The sequence below is a fragment of the Halichoerus grypus genome, chromosome 12 (genome assembly GCF_964656455.1).
Source record: "Halichoerus grypus chromosome 12, mHalGry1.hap1.1, whole genome shotgun sequence".
NCBI classification, from domain to species: domain Eukaryota; kingdom Metazoa; phylum Chordata; class Mammalia; order Carnivora; family Phocidae; genus Halichoerus; species Halichoerus grypus.
Genome location: NC_135723.1, coordinates 2,224,089 through 2,248,669, shown reverse-complemented (window position 1 = coordinate 2,248,669; position 24,581 = coordinate 2,224,089). Strand labels below are relative to the sequence as shown.

Here is a 24,581-nt window from a genome sequence, read left to right as displayed (position 1 = left end):
AGCTCGCGCCCTCCTCGTGCCACGGAGTGCGACTTCTCCGGAGGGGTCAGCAGCCTGGCCTGTCCCAGAGCACACTCCTGGATTTTTTTTTTAAGGTTGGCAGTTATTTCAAATTTTAAAAATCCTCTGGCCAGAAAAGACAGGCAAGAGTTCTGAGGGCCACGTTTGCCCTAGAGATGCCACGGGCAACCCCAGCCTCGTGGCCGCTCACAGGAGGGAAATGAATCGGCACAGGCAGCGAGAGTGGGGACCCTGCCTTCCTATGGAAGCACAGCATGATTTTGGGCTGTGGGGAAATAGTCCATTTTGCTTCTGATGACAACCTCGTGGCCACTCAGGGTCCCCCCAGTGGCTGGCAATGTGGTGAGGGGCTCTTTCTAGAAATGGTGTCCAGCGAGAGCACAGTGTTCAGAGCACGTGTGAGAATAGTAACGGATTGGCGGAACCTTTAAAACCGAGGGACAGGTGCATGGAATTTGAGGGACGGTGATAAATTGCGCCAGGCAGCAAGAAGTTGAAAGGCTGGGTCCAGCTGGGACAGGAACGGGCCCGCGGTCCGAGAACCTGAACTCGCCCTCCCCTCTGGGGTCGACCTTTGTCTGACCTTCTCTGCTCACCAACGCGTCGGGGTTACGGACGCCTTCTCATCAGATTGTAGCAAGGACTCAGCTGGGGGCCCACGAGGCGTGCCTGGCAGAAATTGGGCACGCAGAAAACATTCATTCAATCTGGAAAGATGTGTATATTGGAAAAACAAAAGGATTCCTTGTGAGTTTCCATTGTTTCCAAGGGTTCAGGGAGACAGGGCTTTGGTTAAACGCAGGGTACACATTCACATTAAAGACCTTGGTGACTACAGCGGACGCATTCCGGCTGCCCTGACCGCTGCCTTCCTACAGCTCCCGTGGGCTCTCGGCACCCCTGATGCCGCCGCCGGGTCCTTCCGGACGGGTCTCCTGTGCACCCTGCTGGTTTCTCCCGGGGCTCAGCTCTTGTCGCTGATCTTGAGGCTCAGCCAGGTATGGGCAGCCCGCCCGTGTGCCCTGCTGTCCCGGGTCCTCCCACATGGTGGGATGCCTGCCCCGAACAACCCCCTTCCTTCTGCAGGAAGCCCGCAGGCCCCTGAGAAGAGCACCCTCAGAGGCAGCTCAGGGTAAGTGTGCATTTAAGAACAGCCGGGAAGGTGTTTTCTGTTTGTTTACAAGTCACAGCAACAGCAGATGATGAGGTTTCCCCCGTCCGACCTGGCTGATGATGAGGTCTCCCCCGTCCGACCCGGCTGGTCCTCTTCGAGAGGCCAGCTTGCGAAGGAGACCTCGGGTCTCCTACTCCCCGTGTTCACTGCTGTTCACTGCCAGGACAGAGGGCTTCACTCCATCTGCATGAAAGGGGCTGTGCAGCCCACGCCCAGATGCCACGTGGACGGGCCACACTGGCAGCCATGTCCTGGGTCTCAGGGAGGCCCGTCCTGGTGGGGCCGCAGGGAGGGCTATTTCCTGAAGGAGGCTCTCTCCCAAAGAACCCCAGATCCCTTTAACGTCATAACCTGGACTCCATTTAAATCAGGCCCTCACTCCCGGGGAAGGACGGCAGACGCCCAGAAGACGCACGAGGTAAATACAGTTATGTTTCTCTGGTGTCTCCCTCGGCCGTGGCCCGGACACAGCTGGTCAGGCCCAGGGGGAGACCCCGAGCAGGGCAGGTCCTGCAGAGAGAGGGGGCTGCTCCCCAGGGGGTTCGAGGCCCACTGTGCGGAGTCCCAGTGGAGGCCACATGAGAAGGGGTGTGGTTGCTGGTCGGTGCGGACGTTTGGGGCACGCATGGTTCCTTGTGCTTTTGAATGTCCGCCTCCCTGCTGAGAGCTCCCGTCCTGCGTGGGCGCGCTGTCCCCAGGCGCATGTCCAGGCCTCGGTCCCCTCTGCTCCCCTGCGTGGGGCTGCCTCTCTGCCCTTCCGCGGTGAGCCTCGCCCGCCCCCTGCTCGGCCTCCCGGAGGGCAGGTGGCACCGTTGTTGGCTGCAGCCACCCCATCATTTCCCACGGGCGCCCCACCACCCTCTGCGGATGCAAACGAGCTGGTCCCAGGGCTGCCCGTGCCTCCTCTCCAGAACCTTCCCCCCAGCCTGAGGCTTGTGGAGGTGCTGGCCCAGCTCCTGAGAAAGCTTGCAAGCCGTGCTGCGGAGGACACGATACGGCACAGAGAACTGTGGGTGCTGAGGTGTTAACCCCATCCCCATGTTATCTCTTCCAGTGTCACAGCCCCTCGCGGTGCACCAGGGCCTGCGGGGGGGCAGCAGGTGGCCGGCGTGCGGGCTGTCCGTGCCCAGAGCAGGAGGCCTACAGAGCTGACCCCGGCCAGCAGGCTCCAAGGGAGAAGGGGACCCGCAGCGCTGTCCATGTGCAAGGTGACGTCGGGGCTGGGGGTGCAATGCTGGGCCCCTTCCTGTGTCCTGGGCCCCTGGGAGACACAGGGGCCGCACAGCGGGAGCTGGGTCCGATGAGGCTGGACGCTCTGGTCACATGGACACCAGGCCTACCCGAAACAGCCCTGAGTTTTGTTCCAAAGTGCTGGCCATTTCTGCTCTATACTTACATGGGTTTGCTCACGTCTTTTAAAAAGTCAGGAATAGACCCTTCACTTGCTGCGGAGTAGAGTGCCTAGCGACAGCCTCGGACGAGGCGGTAGCTCAGCGGAGAGCCAGCGGGGACGGGGCCCCCGGGGGGGCAGCCAAGCAGCCGGTCAGTGTTGCCCAAGGGGGCCGTCCGGGGCCTGGCTGGGCAGGTGCACGTGGCTGTGGGGCCCGGGGCTGCGGGGCGCATGAGCAGCATGCTTCCCGGCTCCGGGTCGCCCAGGTTCAGGCGCTGGCCGTGGACACTGCTGCACGGACCGCAGTTGGCGAGGCGGCACCGGTGGTGGGAGGCGGCCAGGTCTGGCTGGGCTGGTGCACGCAGCACCCTACGTGCTGGGGCGTGGGGTATAAAATACCTGGTTTCTGTGCGCGGATGGGGCCTGGGGCCAGCAGCCTGCCGTGCTGGTGCCGGAGGGCACACACCCGGGAAAGGAGACCCGCACCCGACAGCCCAGCACACGCACCTGGCCGGGAGGGAGCACAGGAGTGCAAAGGGACTCGGGGGAGGTGTCCCCCTTGTACGCGCAGCAAGTGTCCTTCCCTTGCCCGGTGCCTCCTCCCCGGCAGGTACTCCTGAATCCGCGTCAGCTGACCACCTTCTGCCTCTAGACGGGCCCTGGGGGGTCTTCCTATTGGAACAATCGCCTGAGAAAGCAGAGCTCCATGGCCTCCTCTTGGAGACATGAAATGTGGGGGGGACCCTCCGACTATGTGCTTGACTCCAGAGAACTTACCCAACAGAGCCCGCGAGAGGCGGCTGCTACCCACCTGGTCCTCCTCCTCTGCGTGGCTCTCTCTGCTCCCTCCCCCTCCTCTCTGCTCTTCTCCTGATCCTCCCCCCCTCCCCCCCCCCCCGCTCCTCCCTCTCCTCCCTCCCTCTCCTGCCCTCCTTGGTTCTTCTCCCGGCTCCCCTCCCTTTCCTCTCTGCTCCTCCCTCTCCTTCCCACTCCTCCCCCTCCTCTCTGCTCTTCTCCTGGTCCTCCCCCCCCTCCCTCTCCTCCCTCCCTCTCCTGCCCTCCTTGGTTCTTCTCCCGGCTCCCCTCCCTTTCCTCTCTGCTCCTCCCTCTCCTTCCCACTCCTCCCCCTCCTCTCTGCTCTTCTCCTGGTCCTCCTCCCCTTCTCTGCTCCTCCCCTTCCCTTTCCCCCACACTCCTCCCCACCCCCCTTCCTCCCTCCCCCTCCTTTATATGCACTATAAAAACTCTAAACTGTGGCTCATACATGGCATCATTCTGATGGAGAATGCTGAGTATAAAAAGCACTCTGCCCTGAGAACGTGAGAAAGCGAGGCCCCTTTTCATCCAGGCTGAAGGTGGGGGTTCCTGCACACAGCCGTGTAGCTGCCGTGTAGACCCAGCTGCTCTGCACAGAAAGGCAAATCTGTAACACCGTGCACGGGGTGTGTGCAGGGGTGCGTGTATACATACAAGGAACTGGCTCGTGCGCTCGCAGAGGCCGGCTGGTCTGATGAAAGCTGGAGACCCAGGAGCACCAGTGTTTCAGTTCAAGTCCAAAGACAGGAGAAGGCAGGTGTCCTGTTTCAGTTCAAGTCCAAAGACAGGAAAAGGCAGGTGTCCTGTTTCAGTTCAAGTCCAAAGACAGGAAAAGGCAGGTGTCCCGCTCAAAGGCCCTCAGGCAGGAGGAATTCTCTCTCACTCTGGAAGGTTGGCTTTTTGTTATATACCAGCCTTCACCTGATTGGATGAGGCCCACCCACTGAGCAGGCAACCAGCTTTACTCTGTCCAGCCACTTACATGTCCGTCTCTCTAGAAACCCCCTCATGGACACGCCCAGAACACTGGTCACCCAAATGTGTGCACACCCACGGCCCAGTCCCGCTGGTAGAATTAACGACCGCATTCGGGTGGACAGAAGTGATGCGGCCTGTTACGTATACCCCTCTGCTCTCCTTTAGCCCCCAGCAGCGGGTTTCGAGGCCTTGCTGAGCTTCGGTGGCCGCGGGCACTGTTGCCTTGGTCAGGCTGCGCAGCGTGGGCCGTTTGCGGGATGGTCTCTGTGGCCTGTGGCTTAGGGACGGCGTTTCTAGGATACAGGTGAGTGCTCACGGTTTCAGATGTCCCCGGGTCTTTGGGTGGGAGAGTCTAGCACTTAGTAAAAAAACTCCCTGCATTTCTGGGAACGCAACAGGTGGGCCCAGATGGGCTGTCGCTACTTTGGTCCTCATTTCTCCCTCCAATGCCCTGGGGGTGAGGAATTCGTGTACAAACCCCAAAGGGCCGCTGGGCCCGGCCGGCTCTGGGACAGCAGCTCGGCCTGGATGGCGTCCCTGTGTCACGAGAGGCCGCGAGACCCTCGCTCAGGAAGGAGGGACCCCGGTTGCGGAGCTCCCACGAAGCTGGGCTCGGGGTCAGGTGTGCTGGTACGATTCGGACTCTGTCCGTCCACACTGTGGCCTCTCCGCCTCGTTCCCGGGCAGCTCGGGCCCCCAGCGTCCCCGGGGCGGTTCAGCGTGGCTCCCGTGGGCCCAGGAGGGGCAGCTGTAAAACCAAGACGCATCCCTCCCCCCTCCCCACTCCTCCCTTTCTTCAAGTGCGCGAATTGACTCACACGATGATGGCTGATGGCGGGCAAGTTGCTTAAAAAACAAACTCCTCTCCGTGACTCAGTTTGCTCAGCTGTGAAATGGGAAAAGTCACAGGGTTCGAGGAGGAGCTAACGCAGTCGTCCGTGCCCGGTGCCCGGCACCTGCTCAGTGTTGTGCAGACGCAAGCTTCGTTGTCGTTACCGTAATTAACCCCCCGCCCCGTGCTGTCCGCATCGCTGGGCCGGCTTTTCCTCTCTCTCACGCTCGGCGGCTTCACGGGGCTGACGCCCCTCGCGACAGACAGAACTCCCTCCGCTGGGCAGAGCCACAGGGCGCCCGGCTCCGCGGCCGCCTCCCCGCCTGCCGTCCCGAGGACGCGGGCCCTTGGGTGCGGAGCCCCTGTGCGCGCGGGCGGGCGCTGACGGCTTCTCCCGGGGGCACAGGTTCAGCCCGACGCAGTGCGCGCGCTGGTTGCACCTGCTGACGCTGTCCGTGCTGTGCTGCGCGTTCATCTCGCAGCCGCTTCTGGTGAGCGGGGGCCGCCTGCGTGCGTCAGTCTGCGTCCGCCGGGGGCGGGGCTGGGGCGGGGCGGGGCGGGGCTGGGGCGGGGCTGGGCTCCGCGTTCCTGGCGCGGTAAGCGGGCGTCAGTCTGCGTCCGCCGGGGGCGGGGCTGGGGCGGGGCCGGGGGCCGGGTCCGGGGCTCCGCGTTTCTTCATGTTTTGACTGAGTGTGAGGAGCACCTGGGAGCCGTGCTGCCCGCGGACACCTCCCAGGACGGGGGGGCCTCTTGAAGCCCATTTTCCCTCGAGGACACGGAGCCTGGGGAGCGGGGGGCCCGGGAGTCCCAGGCGGGGACAGCAGCTTGTGTGGGGTTGTGAGCGGGACGCAGGGCCGTGGGGCAGCGGCCGGCACGCATCGCCGGGTCTCTCCCCGCAGCTGGGCCTCGGGGCCGCGGGCTTTGCCTGGAGACGGCGCGACGACCCGCGCTTCTTCACCGCGTCTCTGCGCGCGGCCACCGAGGGCCTGGACGCCGAGCTGGAGCAGCGAGCGCGGCCCCGCGCGAGCCGGGCGCAGGAGGTGAGGCGCCGTCGGTGCGCCGTCCCAGCCCGTCCGGACCCGCACCTCCCCTGCGGGTTCAAGCTCGGCTGCGGTCCGGGGTGATGTCGCGTCTTACGCTCCCCGGTGTGCGCCACGCGGTGGGTGAGCGCGCGGCCTGTCTCCCCCTCCACCCCCCAGAGACGTCGGAGCAGCCGGTGCCTGAGCTTATTCTAAATTATTGAAGCGAAATGAGAGATAGACTCCTCGGCCGCAGTTAGGAAACCTCTAAGCCATTACGTGTCCGGGCCCCGCGAGAACGTCCGTCCTTCCCTGCTGCCTCCCTCGTCCTGCTGACGCGGTGGGCCCCGCCGGCGCGGGCAGGCTGGGCGGCAGGAAGGAAGGGGAAGGGCTGCGCGGGGACGCGCTCAGGCTCGTGCGGCCTCAGTGCGGTGACCTGTGGGCTGTGTCCTCGGCGCAGTGGGCAGCGGTGGGCCGGACCGAGGGCGCAGCCCAGTGTCCCGGCAGTCAGGCCTCACCCCTACCTTCTCCCACCCGACTCCCGTCCTTCCAAAGGTGCCAGTGAGCTCCTCATGCCTCCCCTCCTCGAAGTCACCTGTCGGCCCCCCCGGGACGCCGTCGGTGACAGTGACAGGAGCGGACTTCGCAAATGGCCCACTGCCCGCCGGCCTGCTGTCGGTGACCCGTACGAAGTGTCCCTGTCCCCAGCCCCAGGAGGCGCGCACAGCGCCGCTGCTCCCGGGGCCTGGCAGGAGGCCGGAGCTCCCCGGCTCACAGCGCTGCCGTCCCCACAGATGGTGGCCGCCCGACAGCGAGCACGCCGCCTGCGCTGGGCACGTCCACCGTCCGCAGCCCAGCTCAGCGTCATCAGGGAGAGGACGAGAAGAGAGACCCGGACAAGGGTGGCCCTGAGGTGGGTGGTGGCCGGCCGGGCCTTGCTCTGCTCCCGCGGCCCCTGGGAGCGGGGTGTGCATGGGGGGGCCCAGCCGCAGGGCAGGGGACACTGAGGGGACAGGGGTCCGGAGACAGCAGGTCTGGAGGGAGGCTGAAGCCGCTCCTTCTGCATATGCTGCGCCTCAAATTCTGGAAAATCCCACAAAAATGAAAACGAGAAAAGCAGACGTAAGAGAATTGAGTAAAGTAACAGGTTAAAACACTAAAATGCAAAGCCCAGTGTCCGTCATATGCACAGTGAAAGCCAGCAGAGGATTTGCCAGAAGCTCTTTAACGTGGCCGAGGACTAAAACACCACAGACACACGCGGGCATCACCGCGAGAGGAAGTGCACCAAACTTCCACAGGAGAAGCGTGCGCGGCCCTGAGAAGCAGATGGCACTTGAACACACGTGTTCTCCAGCTCCGTCTAGAATCGTGTCTGACCTCAACACAGCCCCGATCAAATGCCGCTGGACCTTTCTTTTCTTCCTTCCGCTCCCCTTCTTTACCGGATCTGGTCACTTACGAAGGCCCTTGGGAAGAACAGCCGCGGAGAGCCGGTCGGGAAGGCCCGAGGCGGCGGACTGAGTGGGGGCTCGCTGTGCGGGACGTGCCCGCAGGGCACAGGCCTCTCCTAAAGAGTGTGGCTCTGCGAACGGACAGAAGACGGCCCCGTGGCCGGGATGGGAAATCCAGGACCAGACCCGAATGCAGATGCCACGGCGCACGAGTCTGTGACGGAGGCGTTATCTCAGCGCGTTGGGGAGAAGATGGAGTTTTTAATGAGGAATAAGTGAATGGTCGTGAGGGTGGTGTAAAAAAACGAAAGACCAGATGCTTTCGTCACAATGTACACAAGTTCATTCCACACGAATAAAGATTTAAATGTGAAAACAAAACCATACACGTCCCAGAAGAACGTGTGTGTCAACGTATGACCTGTGGGCGGGGAAAACCTCCTGTGACTTAAAATCCAGGAACGAAAAGAGAAAACAAATTTGGTGACATGTAACTTGAAGAAGAAAAATCTTGTGTGACGAATGATGCCATAAGTTATGTAAAAAAGCAGTGATGGATGAAGGAAAATATCTGTAGCAGACAAAGGCTTAATCTTAAAATACAAAGAGGTTCCAGAAAAATGAAGAAGACCAACCGCCTCTTTAGAACAAAACTGGGCTCAGGAAGCCGACACTTCACAGAGAAAAGAAATGCAGATGTCACTTGCACTTACGACGAGAGATCACAAATTTAAAGTACAAAAGTCTGGAAGTGAGACCACGTGCGGCAGCTGGTGAGCTTGTGGAGACGTGACATCACGTGGTGCTGGCGTGAATGCAGGCTGGTCCCACCCGTGGGGACCGGGAAGTCCTTTGCATGTCACAGATGCACATACCTCCTCCCAGCATCGCTGCTGCAGGGAGCCCCTCAGGAGAACCCGAGAAGACCCAGGTGCAAGGCAGGCGATGCGGGACCCCTTGTAATAGAAACAGCCTAAACATTGAAGCACCTGGGGGGCTCAGTCGGTTGAGAGTCTGAATCTTGATCTCAGGGTTGTGAGTTCAAGCCCTGCGTTGGGCTCCACCCTGGATGTGGTGGAGCCTACTTAAAAAAAAAAGGGGGGCAGCTGGGTGGCTCAGTTGTTTGAGCGTCTGCCTTCGGCTCAGGTCATGATCTCAGGGTCCCTGGATCGAGCCCCGCGTCGGGCTCCCTGCTCAGCGGGAAGCCTGCTTCTCCCTCTGTTGCTCACCCAGCTTGTGCTCTCTCTCTCTGACAAATAAATAAGTAAAATCTTAAAAAAAAAAAAAAGGGGGAGAGGAAGAACCAGATATTATATGTCTCCTGATGGAAAACACATCACCTAGGACGTAACCTACCCCAAATAGCCTGGTCTTTATCTGAGCACATTTTTGTGCCAGCGTGTTGTTGACAAGAGAGCACACACTGTGTCCCTAGGAAGCAGGACACAGAGAGAGAGAGGTAGCAATAGAACCAGTTTTCTCAATAAATAAGCCACAGAGACCAACTAGGGATGGAGGTGCTGCCTCTGGGGTAAAAGAGACACAAGAAGGAAATAGTGAATTGAATCCACAGTAGTACCAGACTAGTAAGAAAAACCATATGAGGGGCGCCTGGGTGGCTCAGTCATTAGGCGTCTGCCTTCGGCTCAGGTCATGATCCCAGAGTGCTGGGATCGAGCCCCGCATCGGGCTCCCTGCTCAGCGGGAAGCCTGCTTCTCTCTCTCCCACTCCCCCTGCTTGTGTTCCCTCTCTCGCTGTGTCTCTCTCTATCAAATAAATAAATAAAATCTTAAAAAAAAAAACCCATATGATCATCTCAGCAGATGGAGAAGAAACCATTTGACAAAATTTGACATCCATTCACGGAAAAGAAAAAAAATCTCAGCAAGCTAGGAATAGAAGAGAACTTCCTTAAACTAATAAAGGGTATCTGTGAAAACCCTACACCTAACCTCACACTTGCCGGTGAGACAGTGTGTGCTTTTTAAAAATCAGAAACAAGGTGAGGAGCTCCCCGTCCCCCCAACTCTGGTTAAACCTCACATGGGAAGGCCCAGCTGGTGCCGGAGGCAAGACCAAGAAACACAGCGTTTACAAGTTTGAAAAGAAGAAATACAACAGCCTCTTGCAAGAAGACATGAATAGTCTATGCACAAAATCTCGAATATTCTAAATAAATCTAAGAAAACGTGCAGAACTGATAGGCCGAAAATGACAAGACACTAATGAACAAAATCAGAGAAAACCTAAAGAAATGGAGGGACATGTCATGTCTGTTGGGACACTCGTGTTAAGATGTCCATTCCTTCCAACTCGATATGTAGATTCAGTCCCAGCCGAAGTCCCACAAGCTTTTCTATAGATATTGGCGAGCTGATTCTAAAATTTATACGGAAAGGAGCTAGAATAACAAAAACAATTCTGGAAAAAGAACAACAAAGCCAGAGGACTGATTCTACCCGACTTTAAGTCTCCCTACAAAGCCAAGCCACGGTAACCAAGACCCCGATATTGGTGAGCGGTCGGCACAAATGTGCTCAGTTAATTTTTTGACAGGGCAAGGCCCTTCTCATTGGAGGATGGATTTTAAAAATGGTGCTAGGAAAACTGGATGTCAGGTGTGCGGGAAAAATGAACCTCAGCACACACTTCACACCTTATACAAAAAAGGATTTAAAAGCCCAGTTCCCAAAACTGTTTTGCTGGGTCTAGACACCCAGGGTTGGTGTAGATGCTAATTTTAAAATGTGTTTCTTGTAGAGACATCTGCATGTACACCCTCATGCTGCTTCTGCATGTGTTTATACTTTGTGGGAGATGCTCCCAGGATGAATATTCTCTCAATCAAGCCATCCGGAATGAGTTTACAAGGTAGGATGTTTTGTCCACCTTCTCTAGACCCCCGACCACCGCACTAGGAGTGGTCTGCTCGTGGCCAGCATACGCTGACGGGGGGACCCAGAGACCAGGGTTTCGGGACGGTGGCGAAGCACCTTCTCTGGGCCTCCGTTTTGCAGAAGTAGAATGTCCTGATGGAGAGGACTAGATGGTCGCCATCATCTCACGTAGGAAACACGGAAAAAGTGGTCGAATTGACTCGGACATTGTTTGCCCCACTGTTAACAGGAGGCCTCTTTTTGCAGACTTTGGGCACGTTCAGAGCATCTCATTTTGATTAATAGTGAATGATATTTTGAGGCACGTTAAGGTCTGGGCACCAAGACACTAAAACAGGTTATTGGGGTGGTTTTTTGGTGGAGGCTGTCTGAGTTCCTCGACCAAAGACTATGGCAATTTGCAAGAAATGGCACATGATTTCCAACGGTGGTAATTCCACTTGAGCTCTCTGCCACTTCTCAAGTGCTCATCGGTCTCTTCCTACTTTTAAAAGCAATAGATGTTGGGACGCCTGGGTGGCTCAGTCGGTTGAGCATCTGCCTTCGGCTCAGGTCATGATCTCGGGGTGCTGGGTCGAGTCCTGCTTCGGGCTCCCTGCTCAGTGGGGAGTCTGCTTCTCCCTCTCCCTCTGCCTACTTGTGCTCTCTCTCTCTGTCTCTCTCTCTGTCAAATACATAAATAAAATCTGTAAATAAATAAAAGTAGTAGATGTTCATTGTAGGTAAGCATGGAAGAACTGAAAAATAGAAAGCAGAAAAATCTCAGTAACAGTACCACCCAGAGGCAACCACGGACAGCATTTTGTCGTGCCAGAATTTTCTCCATGTTTCAGCATTTCTGAAATCGGAACAGGAACTATATCAAGGTGGATACTTTCTTTGTGTGGCATTCTTTTTTTTTTTTTTTTGACAGTTGTTTTTAAGTGACTTTGTTTTCACCTGCCAAAAATATTCAGTCTGATAGTTGTTTCAGAGAAGTTCGGCTTTGAGTTCTGAAGTGCATGATATGAACTCATATTGATTCTTTACTATGGCAGAAGTAAAATACAGTGTTCTAAGATTTACTTTCTCTTTCCCTGGAGAATATTTTATTTTATTTTGTTTTTTAAGGATTTTATTTATTATTCTGAGAGAGAGAACACGAGCAGGGGGTAGGGGCAGAGGGAGAGGGAGAAGCAGGTTCCCCGCTAAGCAGGGAGCCCGATGCGGGGCTCGATCCCAGGACCCCGAGATCATGACCTGAGCCGAAGGCAGACGCTTAACCAACTGAGCCACCCAGGCATATCTCTGGAGAATATTTTAACATACATTCCTGCATTTTTTTCTATGACTGTGTTGTCCTTGACTAAGTAATTCAATTTGATGTACTTTATTTTTGTTGCTTTTGGGGGGCAGAGGTGGGTGCCTGGCAAATCTATTTAATTTTATCTATTAGTTAAGGGCGTATTTCTTTTTATCTTCCGTGAGAGAGCTGGTGATTAATACCCACCCAGGTGACAGGCGAACAAATGTAGGGTCAGAAGCCACTAGTAAAGTGGTTCATGAGTCTGGACTCTGCAGAACACAGTAATGCACCTGCTCACCGGTGAGCATTCTAGCCGTGAAACTGCCTCCCCCTTTGCAGAAACGGCTGTTCTTTCCATGAACGACCCACTCGTCAGCTCTCCAACCCCCCACGTAGGCACAGTTAGTGCCAGCAGGGGGCGCCATGCGCAAAGCAAAGTGACCATGTGGGTCGTCCTCTCTCGAAATGGAAGGGAAAACCTGAGCTATTTCTGGCTTTCATCGTTTAGTTTTGATCTCATATTTCGTAAGTCAGCACTACTTGACATATTTCTCATACGAATTCTTGCCTCTTGGTACCCAAATCAGAAATATCGCAGCTGAAATAATATTTGTGAGACGTGTCCCGCGCAGAGCCATTGATAGGCTTGGATTCCTGGCTCAGAGGCTGGCCCCCTGGGTGTGCGTGGACCCGTATCTCCCACTACGATGCAAAATGCAAAATCCCGTTACCTCTGGTGTGCTGGCCACCAGGCAGGGGCATCTGTGTGTCCGGGTTTGTACTGGGATATCCAAGCTGGACCCTCTCCCCCACCGTCCCCCGGTGCCTGATCCTGAATCTCCAACAGCATCTTAGGCTTTAGAGTTTGCCGGCTTCCAGGAAGAACGAAAGCACAGTTGGATCCAGTCTAATTCAGGGACCTGGCTTCGTTCCACTTCGCTCAGTGAGCAGGTGACTCGGGCAAGCCCTCCGACTCTGGGCTGAGTATCCCCATCTGCAAAGGGAGGCAGTTGCGCTGCTTGATTTCTTAGGTCTTCACCAAAAAAATGATCACGATATTGGATTCCGTCATATTCAAGTTTTCTTTGAAGTCTTTCTGGACTCAATCAAGTCTTCATGAAAGTCCAAGTAAAACAGAAATAAACCACCGAATAAAGCACCAATAAATGAAAGAGTCACTCTGTCCAAGAGCCATAAATGGGGTATAACTACTGACTTTAGTTTTGCAATGTTTCGCAAGCTCTGTAGGCCTGTTTTATTTAATAGCTCTAGTTAATATGGAGTGAGAACATTCTTGGATGGTTTGGCTCACTCCCTGCCTGTGTTGAGAACAAGGCGTGAGTTGTGCACAGTCTGGGCGCGTGACAGCTATCTCTGGTCACATCCAGGTCTTTCTTTTTTTTTTTTCTTAAAAATTTTATTTATTTATTTTAGAGAGAGCTCGGGGGGTAGGGGAGAAGCAGAGGGAGAGGGACAAGCAAACTCTGTGCTGAGCGCAGAGCCCTATGTGGGGCTCGATCTCAGGAGCCTGAGATCATGACCTGAGCCGAAACCAAGAGTCAGACGCTCAACTGACTGAGCCCCCCAGGCGCCCCCACATCCAGGCCTTTCTTGAAGACTTTGTTTCCTTAACGTCATCCCACTGAGAGCGACCGTCAGAAAGTGATATTATTCCCTCCAAATTGTGGTTCAACCAGGACTTCGCTCAGTGTGTGGCGTATAACCAACACCGTACGAAGGGTCTGCTGGATTAGGCTCTAAAAATGGACAAACCAATGAAAGACGGAAGTCATGTGTGAGTGAGTCCGTAAGGAGAAGGAGATAGAAGCAGTAAGATAGGTTAGCTCACCAGACTTACTTCCACGCTCCACGGAGGTGTTTGAACATACTTATAGGCCATGCAAATGTTGATTGAGATCATTTGCTTTTCTCTATTAATCTATGCACTAGTGACTTATCACTAACATGTCACTAACAGGACACTTCTTCCTCTTTGATTTCTTTCCCTTTTATATTGTCCAGTTTCTGTCATGACTGTCAGGGTTTAAAGCACTTCCTAGGTGTCTCTAAAATCTGCCCCAATCAGCAACATAGTATCTGCCCCAATCCCTCTCCAGGTGTGGTGGTAAGTGTAACACGGGTTCTGGGGAGCGACAGCACCCACCTGTCGCACCTGCCCGCCTCTCCCCGTGCTGTCAGCGCTCCCGCCACGGTCCGTTCCACGCTACGGCCGTGGGCGTGGAGCCGGGACGGCGGGTGGCGGCCGACTCTCGGGCCACTCAGGGCTGGGCCCTGGCCGCGTGATGGCCCGACCTTGCGCTCACGTCTGTTTAATGAAACCAGAAAGGTGTTTGAAGAGCTCATCATCGCTGTGTTCTTCGGGGGGGGTCTAGATTTGGTGGCTGGACGAGGCAGGACGATGAAAATTGTGTCCTTGGATGACTGGAGTTTCGATCTTTTCCTAACTTGTCATCGCTTTCCCACAATATCACTTCTCCCGAGAAGCATTCTGGTCTTCCCTTCTCGTGGAGGGACACCCGGCTGTAGGAGCTGCTGGACGCGCACTGGCCTCTGCCGTGGGGACGTTAGCCCCACACCATCCTTGCCTTTCCATGGGTCCTTCCCACGAGGCCACGTGGAAGGAAGGGTTTTAGGGGTAGGTGAGAAGTATTTTGCTCTCTAAAGAAATTTACCTTTTCCTTTTCCGTCCAGCTGAGCAGCTTGGAGCTCCTGACGCTCTGGTGTGCAGCTTGGCTCCGTCTGAGTGAGCGGAAATGATCAGTCGTGTCCGTCTGCAGTGATTTCAGGGCTCCCTTAAATCAGTCCCTTGTTGGAAGGTGAAGCAGATATCCGATAAGAGTAACACAAATTAACTGGAAAGAAACCAGACCAACGTCTGTTGACCCGCAGCTACGAGCGGTCCTGCGCTGGGTCTGCGCCAGTTTGCTGAAGGCTCGAGCCGTCTCGGGCGGCGGGCTCGCAGCTGGGGTGGCTTCTGGCTGGGGAAAGGACGGGCAATGCCGGCCTGCAGGCAGCGGGGTCGACAGGACCGTGCCTCTCCCCGCGGGCCCCAGCTCCCCGCACTTCTGCTCCCCGCCCCGTGCTCGCTCTGCACTGGCCTCCCCACGTCCCACACGAGGAAAGCTGTCGGGGGGACAGGCGACCAAGGGACAGGGGCTTGATATCAGGGCCCTCTCCCTGCCTCCCGCCGAGGAGCAAAGTGGGCTCCGGACTCACGCTGTACTTGCGACTGCGCATGACTTTGCTTCCATTCCTGCAGTTACCACCAATTTGTGTCGGAGAAAAATCGCTTTTTGTTTCTGCTCTTGTGCTCAGGGGTGCTGGGAGCGTCTCCGGCGGCCTGAGAAGTGTGGGTGATTGGTGGGGCTGGAGTCTGACCACGCTGCTGGACGGCCTGCATGGGGGAGGCGCCTCCACGGCCGGCCCGCCGGGTGCTCAGGTGGGCTTCCGTCTGCTGTCCACTCGGACTCATAGCAGGGCAGTGCGTCACGGTGGGGCGAGGGAGCCAAGATGCTTGACCTGCAACACTCTGCACACTCTCTCTCTCTTTTTAAAGATTTATTTATTTATTTTAGAGAGAGCACAAGCAGGGGAGGGACAGAGGGGGAGGGAGAGAAGATCCCAAGCAGACTCCTTGCTGGGCTCAGAGCGCGACGCGGCTCGATCTCACCACCCTGAGATCACAACCTGAGCTGAAGCTAAGAGCTGGACGCTCGACCGACTGCGCCGCCCAGGCCCCCCCGTGTGTACCCTTGGATGACCGCTACGTTGAAGGCCAGTGGCTGGTGGTGCATCCCATTGCTCCTCCATGTCAGCACACCCGCCTTAGCCACACACGCACCCCCGGACACTAGCAGGTGCCAGGCCGGACTGGACGCAGGGCATGGCAGGTCCACGTGAGCTTGTGGGCCAATGGGGATGGCTAGATCAGTGAGCAAAATGCTGTGACACGGGGACACGGCACCGAGGGACAGGGGGGAGCATCCAGGAGGCTTCCAGAAAGAGGCAAGCCTTTCCCCAAATTCTGAGAAAAAAATTACCAGTGAAGAGCATTTCATAGAATATGAAGGTAATAAGCCTGTTTTGGGACACTGCTCCGTCCCTCTGACGTCTAAGAATATGGCACGCAGCGTGTTCCAGCTTCGCGGTCTGTCCAATGGTCTTGCGTTTCCCTTCGTCCTCCAGCCTGGAGCCCTTGGTGGGAAGTGCTACCTACTGGGCACTCCGGTCATCCAGCAGCTGAGAGATCCTTCTGGCGGCGTGTGCGAGGTAAGCCGCTCTCCTCCTGGTTATTTCTTTGTGTGTGTGCGTTTTCTCCCAAGCATCGCTCTTTATTTATGTATTTATTTTATTGAAGTAGAGTGAATATACCGTGTTAGGAGTTTCAGGTGTATGATACACTGATGCAGCCATTCTATACGTCCCCTGCCGCTCACCATGACAGGTGCACTCCTGAATCCCCCTCACCTGTTTCCCCCATCCCCTGGCCCACCTGCCCTCTGGCGACCACCAGTTTGTTCTCTGTAATATACAATTAGAGTTAGAAAAGTCTTGGAGACGTTGGGCAGAAAGGCCACGGACCAGGAACCCTCTCTGGGAGCCTGGCTGTGACTTGAAATCGTCAGAGGCTGCGGTCCGGGACAGCCAAACCTTTCCCACGCCCTCTGCTGGTCCTGGCACGCTGTGGGAAACCAGGACATCTCTCTCTAAAACACAGAATACTCCCAACCAAGATTCCTGCATCTTCTCCTGGTTGGGAGGGGCTGCTCGAGGGCATGCAGCTCACCCGTGTCCTCCCGAGATGGAGCCCTTCTGATGTCCAAGCCCGGACGGGTGCACGGCTCAGGTGCCAGCCCCCTCGTGGTGGAGCCCTGATCCTTCGGGCTCGGCTAGAGCCCAGGGATGACGAGGGGGCTTTAGGGAGCAGGGGCCGTGTGTGGCCAGCCTTGGACACCCCAGGCCAAGGGCTAACTTTGAAGCAAGTGTCTCATTCTCCTCCGACTGGTGGTTTCTCCTCCAGCTTCCCAGCCCACCTTCAGCACTTTCCGAAGACTCTCCTCCACCACATGGCCCCAAAGTCGGAGACCCTGACACCCCCTCCACGGCAGATCCCGCCATCCAAAGAGTGGCCCCGAGTGGCCCCAGAGGCTGTGGGGCCAGGGGGCCCTGGGTGCTCAGCCTGGGCAGCACAAGGTCAGTGGGGTTCAGAGGTCGGCTCCGCCGGGCCTGCCCGTCCATGGCTCCTCGCGGCAGCTGGATGCCACGGCACGCCCATCCTGAGTCAAGGGCAGGTGTGTTCTCACTGCAGAATGACAGGAGTGAGGCCCAGGGCAGGAGGCCATGTCAGGAGATCAATGCCAATGGAGGGCTTCAGTCTCTGAGCATAAGAAGGAACAAGCCGAACGTTCCTCTACAATTTGCCAGAGGCCTGGAGGTCAGGGAGCCTAATGGACACTTGCCCTCGCTGGCTCTGTGCTGAGTAGGATGCTCACGGGGCCTCATGGTCCTCACGTGCTCTGTGAAGGAGGCAGCCCCACCTCGGTCCGGCGTTGTGCAGATGAGCCTCCAAGTTGCAGCCACGGTCCACGGTTGGTGGCCCGACTCTCTGGCAGCCATGGCAGCACATGACCTGCGTGGGGGAGGACTGTCTGAGGGTGACAGGGGGCCCTGTGGCAGGTGATGGGTGCCTCTGAGTGATGCAACAACACAGAAGGGAGATTCTTTCATTGTTACCAAACACAGGTCAAAGTCAGCTTCTTCCCAACACCAGAGTAAGTCCACAGCAGAAAAGATAAAAGAAGATTCTAGAGGCCTTGCAGAGAGAGATGGTCACCTCTCTCCGAGTTGTGCCCGTGAGAGATGGAGGGCCTCCCTCCCCTGGAACGTCCCTGCCTCAGGGTCCCGGGCAAGGAGCGGGGACACGCACAAGTGTGTCTGTCCAGCCCCAGGAACCCGGGTGGCCTCAGGGGCCCGGGGCGCGAGGCTGGGGGTGGAGGGCTCCACGCAGGCTTTGCCCCGACGTGCACCACTTTGCAGGCCGGCAGCCCACGCAGCCCTGAGCAGCCTCCGGGCCAGCAGGTGGATCGACCGCAGCACCAGGACCGTGTCTGTGCACTTCGCTCTCTATAACCCTCCCACTCGACTCCTGTCCAGCGTGTCCCTTCGCGCCGAGCTTCTCCCTGCAGGGGGCCTGACCTTCTCCCCATTGGTGGAGTCGCTGGCTGTCTTCCGCAGTGACTCGGCCCTGTGGTCCAGCCCCACGCTTGCCGAGGTGGGTCCTCCTGCCTCTCCCCTGCACATGGATCCCGGGCTCCACCTGCGGCCTGCTCCCCACCTCCACCCGGACCCGCAGGGTCGCAGAGCCCGGCACTCAGTACCGTCAGTCTTTCTTTGGTTTGACATGAACGTTGGCCCGCACCAGCACTGCTCCCCGGAGGGACAGAGCAGCGTCCCCAAAGAGGCTTTATTAGCTCCAAAGTGTCAACCGGAAGGGTCCAGGGGAGCTCAGCAGGACTGACCTGCCCGGGGACTGGGACGGGTTTAGCTGCGACCCTTACTAAGCATCCTCTCACGGCTGGCGCTCTGAGTGGATGAATGCAGGCGAGCAGGAATGCACAGCTCATCCAGGCAGAGAGAAGCATAAGCAGAGCTTCAAGAAATTCCCGATATAGGAGCTTCGAAGGCTGTATGTGGCCAAGGAGCCGATGATATATATATATATATATATATATTTCACAAATATGAGAAAACTCATCTCTGGAGCTGGGTGAGGACGGGCGGGGAGGACCTGCCAGGGCACGCTCGGGGTCTGCTCGTGTGCGGGGCCCGCGGAGAGCTCACCCGTGTCCCTCACCCCTGGCACGGTCCTGTCCGACTTTCTGTTTGCTCTGCTCTGTTGCTGTTCCCTCTACCAGCTGGCCTTCCTGCTGCTCAGCCTGACTCACCTCTGCTTGCAACTCTGCAGCCTGGCCGAGAAGGGTTTCCGTAGCTACTGGCGCAAACCAGGGACCTGGCTGGAGGTAGCCGCTCCTGTCGTTTTCCGTGGGCAAAGCAGGAACAGTGAAGCCCTTACCTGGAAATGAACCTATTTTTAGTGGGAAACTGCTTATGTCCTGGCTGATTCCACCCGTCGTGAGGTCTCCCCCCGTCGTGTTCACGACAAATAGCGTGAGATCGGTGTCCACTTCTGCTCTCGCACCGACGTTGCACCCTGAGCCGCTCGGGGGCCACGGGGGGCCCCTCCCCCGGCGCCCCCTGAGGCTCCTTTCTCTTCCCCGCTGCAGCTCGCCGTAGTGGGAGCCGGCCTCGCCTGCCACGCAGCCTCCAGCCACCTGGCCACGCTCGCTGGGGAGGTGACCGACCACTTCCACAGAGGACGCTTCCGAGGATCTATGGATCTCACTGTGGCAGCCTCGTGGAATCAGGTACGGCAGGGCGTCCAGGTGGGTCCATGCCCTGTGACGCTGTCCAGAGGAAGAGGTCATACACGTTCTAGAAGGTTCCAGACAAGGCATTTGTTCCATATTGAGGGAAAATGCTCTGAGCTCGAGGATGAGGGTGAGCGGGGCAGGGAAGGGCTGGAATCCACGCTGTGGGCTGGGGCGCCCTGGTCTGTGTGCAGCACGACTCAGGGCACGGAGTTGCTCCAGTGACTCCCTGTGACCCTGAGTGGGGAAGGAGCAGGTGTCGAGGTGGCGGAAAGGAGGCACCGGCAGACTTAGGCACGTCAGGTCTGTCTTCTCTCCTCCTTCTGCGCCGTCCAGAGGCGAGCGGTGTGAGCCACGGGGACGGGTGGGGCTTCACGTGGTGGTCGGGCCATCAGAGCAGGGGATGGGGGCTCCATGAGAGGAGCAGAGCCAGACCAGTGCACACCAGGGCGGGCGAGCCCAGGCGGGTCCTGCCGGCAGACGTGGATGTAGGTGGGCGGAGCCCCATGGTCCGCTTCCTTGTCCTGCAGCCTCAGAGCTCACCTCCCCCATGCCGCAGGACTCCTGGAGCTCCCTTTTCCACCCAGTGAGGGCTGCCAGGGCCCCAAATGGCCTCATCCCCCCGGGCTGGGCCCTCCTAGAATAACCTAGAAGGATGGGTTATTCTGGAGCGCCCAGGTGGCTCGGTGGGTCTGCCTTCGGCTCAGGTCATGATCCCGGGGTCCTGGGATCGAGCCCCGCATTGGGCTCCCTGCTCGGTGGGAAGCCTGCTTCTCCCTTTCTCCACTCATGCTCCCTTTGTCTCTCTGTCTCTTTATCAAATAAAGAAAATCTTAAAAAAAAAAAAAAAAGAATGAGTTATTCTGTGAGCCGGGTGCTGACTGGCCTCCAGGCTGGAGGGGGTCCATGCATGATGGGGCCCCGAGGTCGAGCTTCACATACAGGTTACTGGCACAGAGCACCCCCTCCCGGCCTTCCTGTCTCCATTAAATGTCACCGCATCCTCATGGCGCTTACCAGCCTCCACTATGACCTGCGTTGTACTGACTTGGTTAAACGGCTGGAGGCTCCAGGAGGGAGGGAGATGGACGCTCTGCTTCACCGCCGTCGGGGGGCCGCTCTCTGGGACGGACGGTGGGCTCCGGGTCTGCCTGTCACAGCGTCCGCGCTCCTTGGCCCTCCTCCAGCTGGATTCCAGCTGGCCGTGGGCGCCGCCCCCCCAACCGTGGCTGCAGTGCCCAGCTTCCCTGCTGGTTCAGGGAACCACGGGCCAGTGGCCGGCACTGCCCGTCTCTGTGCCCGCCTTGTCCCCGGGTCACGGAGGGCTGCGCCTGGGCCTCAGGAAGGGGCAGTACCCACTCTCTACGTACGTGATCTTCTCGCGGTGTGGGTAGGGGCAGTCCTGTCGAGGGGGCACCGTGGGGCGACAGTGAGTGCGGTCTAGCATGCCTGTGTCTGTGCGCCCGCCGTAGCCATTGGGACACACTGACCTGCCCTGTCCTTCCGTCTCAGAGGGTGACCTGGCTCCAGGGGACCCTCTCGTTCCTCCTGACGCTGAAGTTCATCTGCTTCATTGGCATCCCGAGCACAAGGGCATCCTGCTCCTTCCTGCTGCGTCGCTCTCTGGCTGGCATCTGCACGGCAGGGGTAAGAGGGCTCCCCGGGTCGAGTTATCTCCCGACAAACCAGCACGGTCCATGTTCTCTGCAGTGAGCTCTTTCTCCAGGGAGACACGAGCTCTCAAGGTGAGGCGCCGCCTAGAGGCCCGGGCGTCCCGCATCCCGGAGTGGTTTTAGATCAGGGGTGCAGGTGGTTCTAGAGTGAGGAGTGCCCGTGAACACGGGAGCCCAGGCGCACTCCACACGTGCTCTGCTGCACCCCTTCCCGGAGCACTCGTCCTTACGACTCATGCAAGGAGCTGTCACCACCTACGGAGCGGGCTCTGCACACCAGGAATGGCACCTGGCTCTCTAGTAATTCCCGCCCTGATGATCACAACCAAGCGCGGCAGGTGCCGGGGTGGGGGGAGGAGGGAGGTTCTTCCTCGGAGAGAGGAGCAGGGTGCTAACTCCAGTGACAGACCCCACTTCCCTTGCTCCTAACTCTGGCCCTGCACCCGAAAACCCCCCTACGAATACCTGAAACCCACTTGAGTGCTGTTCACCCCCCACGTGGAATTGTGCCTCAGTGGGCTGCAGAAGAAAGCACACGCGTAGGGTTCTCGGGAAGCCTGGCTCCCACCCCGGGGGGTCAGGTCTCAGTCCAGGGCTGGCCCAGTCTGGCGGGCTGTTGACACCCAGAATCAAGAGGGCCAGAGCCCCACATGGGATGCTGGCCAGATTCTGGGGTGCAGGTGATTCTGACCTGGCCCCCGGGGGGAGGAGCTTGCACCAGCCCGGCGGCCCCTGTCCTGCCCCTGCAGCTGGACTGTCGTCAGGGCAGGGGGAGGGTCCAGACTAGCTGGTCTGATGAGGGGCTCTGGCTGTCAGGGTCCCAGGCTCAGGCAGCTCACGGCGAACCAAGCACAGATCTCCAAACCCTGCTGGCCTTATGCTCAGTGGGACAGACTGCGCAAATCAGGGCAGAAAAAGCTGACCCAGGAGTTGGAGACCTGGCTTCAAGCCTGGCTGCACCTCTCCTGAACCCACTGTCACAACCATGGGGCCGTTACCCGAGCTCCAGCTCCGGAAGCTCCTGGCACGTGTGTATGCCTGGCGAGGTACCACGGGCTTAGAGATTACGTGTGTGTAGAACTTATGTACTAAACTGGTCATTATTATACCACGTAGCAATGCGAAGAATGCTTTTTTTTTTGTTAAGAAAACACAGAATATCATGAATAAATTGTGTCCAAATTAAGTAACGGAATCTGAACCGTTCAGAAATTAGGGGTGTGCAGGGAAGGGTGATCACACTTGCTTGGTCCAGATGGTGGACCGCTGGTGGGGTGTGATTCCACTTAGGGAGTAAATAATGGTGAAATGTGTGCCAGAGTTTTTGTAGGGGGGCCTCGGGTGCAGGGCCGGGGCTAGGAGCGAGGGAAATGGGGGCCCGCGGGGGCCTGGGACAACAGGCTGCTGACCTGTCGTGCAGGTGAGTTAGATACACACATACACCCTGGGCCCAGGGTGCAACCCCGGGCTCCTAGGCCAGGTGCCCAGCCTGTTACAACAGCCAGACCACAAAACTTCACCTGAACTAAACTGAACTGCCTTTGCCTCTTAAGTGGTTTATTTTACTGAGCCCTTGCTGGGTGCTGGGGACATGAAGAGGGTGAGAGAACCAGCCCCTGGGACAGCGTGGCTGCCAGCAGCTAGGGCGGAGGGCAGGGAGGAAGCAGGAGAGACGGCTCCCCCAACTTGAGATGGAGGAGGGAGGGGAGTGGGCGGGGGTGGGGGGAGGGTTGGGGCAGGGAGGGAAGGGGGAGCGATAGGGAGGGGAGGGGGAGAGGAGGGAGGGAAAAAGGAGGGGAGGGAGGGGAGGAGGGCAGAAGGAAAAGGGGAGGAGAGGGAGGGGGGAGGGAGGAGGGGAGGGGAGGGGGGAGAGAGGAGGGGAGGGGAGGGAGGAATGGGGTGAGGGAGGTGAGGAGGGGAGGGGAGGGAGGGGGAGAAGGGAGGAAGGAGAGGGGGAGGGGAGGAGGAGGGAAGGGGAGGGAGGGGAAGGGAGGACAGAAGGCGAGGGAGGAGGGCAGAGGGGAGGGAAGAGGAGGGAGGAGGGGGAGGGGAAGGGCAGGAGGAGGGGAGGAAGTGGGGGGAGGAAGGAGGAGGGAGGGAAGGGAGGAAGGGGGAGGAAGAAGGGAGGAGAGGGAGGAGCGGGGAGAGAGGAGGGGAGGGGAGGGAGGAGGAGGGAGGGAGGGGGAGGGGAGGGAGGAGAGGGGGAGGGGATGAGGAGGGGAGGGGAGGGAGGAGGGGAGGGAGGAGGAGGGGAGGGGAGGGAGGAGGAGGGGAGGGGAGGGAGGAGGGGGAAGAGAGGGAGGGGGAGAAGCAAGGAGGGGAAGGGAGAGAGGGGGAGAAGGGAAGTAGAAGGGGGGAGGGAAGGGGGAGGGGAGGGGCAGGAGGAGGGGGGCGGGGAGGAGGAGGGGAGGAGGAGGAGGGGAGGGAAGAGGGGGGAGGGAAGGAGGAGGGGAGGTGAGGGAGGAGGGGGAAGGGAGGAGGGGAGAAGCGAGGAGGGGAAGGGAGGGAGGGGAAGGGAGGGAGGGAGAGAAGGGAAGTAGAAGGGAGGGAAGGGGGAGGGCGGAGGGGAGGAGGGAGGAGGGGGAGGGGAGGGGCAGGAGGAGAGGGGGCAGGGAGGAGGAGGGGAGGGAGGGAGGAGGAGGGAGGGAGGAACAAGGGAAGGGGGGAGGGGGAGGAGAGGGGAGCAGGGCCCCAGAGGGTGTGCATGAGACAGAGCCGGGCCACTAGGGATGACCTGATCAACGCTCCAAAAACCTCCTCTCCAAGCTTGTTGTTATTTTAAGGCGCTTGGCAGCCTGCACACTAGTCTTGGGCTCCCAGGCCCAGGGCCCAGAGTCACGGGTCTTTCTCCCTGCAGCTGGTGGGCATCCTGACACTGGCCGCCCACTGCCACCTGCGTGCGGTACCGCCGGGCACCTTCGCAGACTTCTCCCGAGGCCTGCTGTTCCGTCTTCCGGGAAGAAGCCAAACAGACACATCCCGCCGTCTTTCCGGGTCTGACCTGTGGGCCCTGGCTTGGTGCTGCGGGGCCCTTTTCACAGTAGTGAGCACTGCGTGGTGGGGAATGGTACGTGCACACATCCCAGAAGTCAGGGTGTGCCGGGGATTCACCTGCTGTCGGGGCAAAATTCTCCGTGGTCCGTGTGCACCTTTCCACATGGCCTGAGGCCACCTGCCCTACACTGGGCAGGGCTGGACATTGCTGCAACCTGAACAGGTCCAGCAAGACCAGCATCCCAGACTGCTGCCTCCTCCAGGGAGCCCCTGGCCCTCCAAGTGCTGAGCCACACCCCGTCTCTTTCCCAACCTCCTCTCATGGTCACTGCTAACTCTTGCCTTGTTATTTCAAACTTCTCATCTTATAAAGGTTTCACTCCATCAGCCAGCCTTCACTGGATAGGTTCTCTGGCTTTGGGGCTGAGTTAGGAGTGGGGCTCCCTGTTTACCACGTTCCTACTGATCTACCACTTGCAAACGTAGTCATTTCACACACACACACATCCCAATGTAAACTCAGACCTTGACAGTACTCAGACCTGAGCACTTTGTTTTTTTCAGTGTTCCTAGCTCCCTGCTCACTGCTCATCCATCCA

The 24,581-nt window shown here is 58.2% G+C and overlaps 1 protein-coding gene across 1 annotated transcript in view; it reads left to right on the top strand.

Moving 5' to 3' along the window:
- Nucleotides 1-24,581, top strand: part of PKD1L1 (polycystin 1 like 1, transient receptor potential channel interacting) — a 105,886-nt gene that overhangs the window by 59,746 nt on the left and 21,559 nt on the right. The window contains exons 32-48 of the mRNA XM_078059866.1: nt 900-1,019; nt 1,108-1,153; nt 1,567-1,613; nt 2,250-2,403; nt 4,545-4,683; nt 5,618-5,725; nt 5,903-6,251; nt 6,503-7,143; nt 10,446-10,556; nt 15,204-15,327; nt 16,074-16,157; nt 16,909-17,081; nt 17,925-18,159; nt 18,803-18,907; nt 19,172-19,312; nt 20,828-20,962; nt 23,846-24,055. Coding sequence (XP_077915992.1) covers nt 900-1,019; nt 1,108-1,153; nt 1,567-1,613; nt 2,250-2,403; nt 4,545-4,683; nt 5,618-5,725; nt 5,903-6,251; nt 6,503-7,143; nt 10,446-10,556; nt 15,204-15,327; nt 16,074-16,157; nt 16,909-17,081; nt 17,925-18,159; nt 18,803-18,907; nt 19,172-19,312; nt 20,828-20,962; nt 23,846-24,055 — 2,922 coding nt within the window. The remainder of the gene's footprint in view (nt 1-899; nt 1,020-1,107; nt 1,154-1,566; nt 1,614-2,249; nt 2,404-4,544; nt 4,684-5,617; nt 5,726-5,902; nt 6,252-6,502; nt 7,144-10,445; nt 10,557-15,203; nt 15,328-16,073; nt 16,158-16,908; nt 17,082-17,924; nt 18,160-18,802; nt 18,908-19,171; nt 19,313-20,827; nt 20,963-23,845; nt 24,056-24,581) is intronic.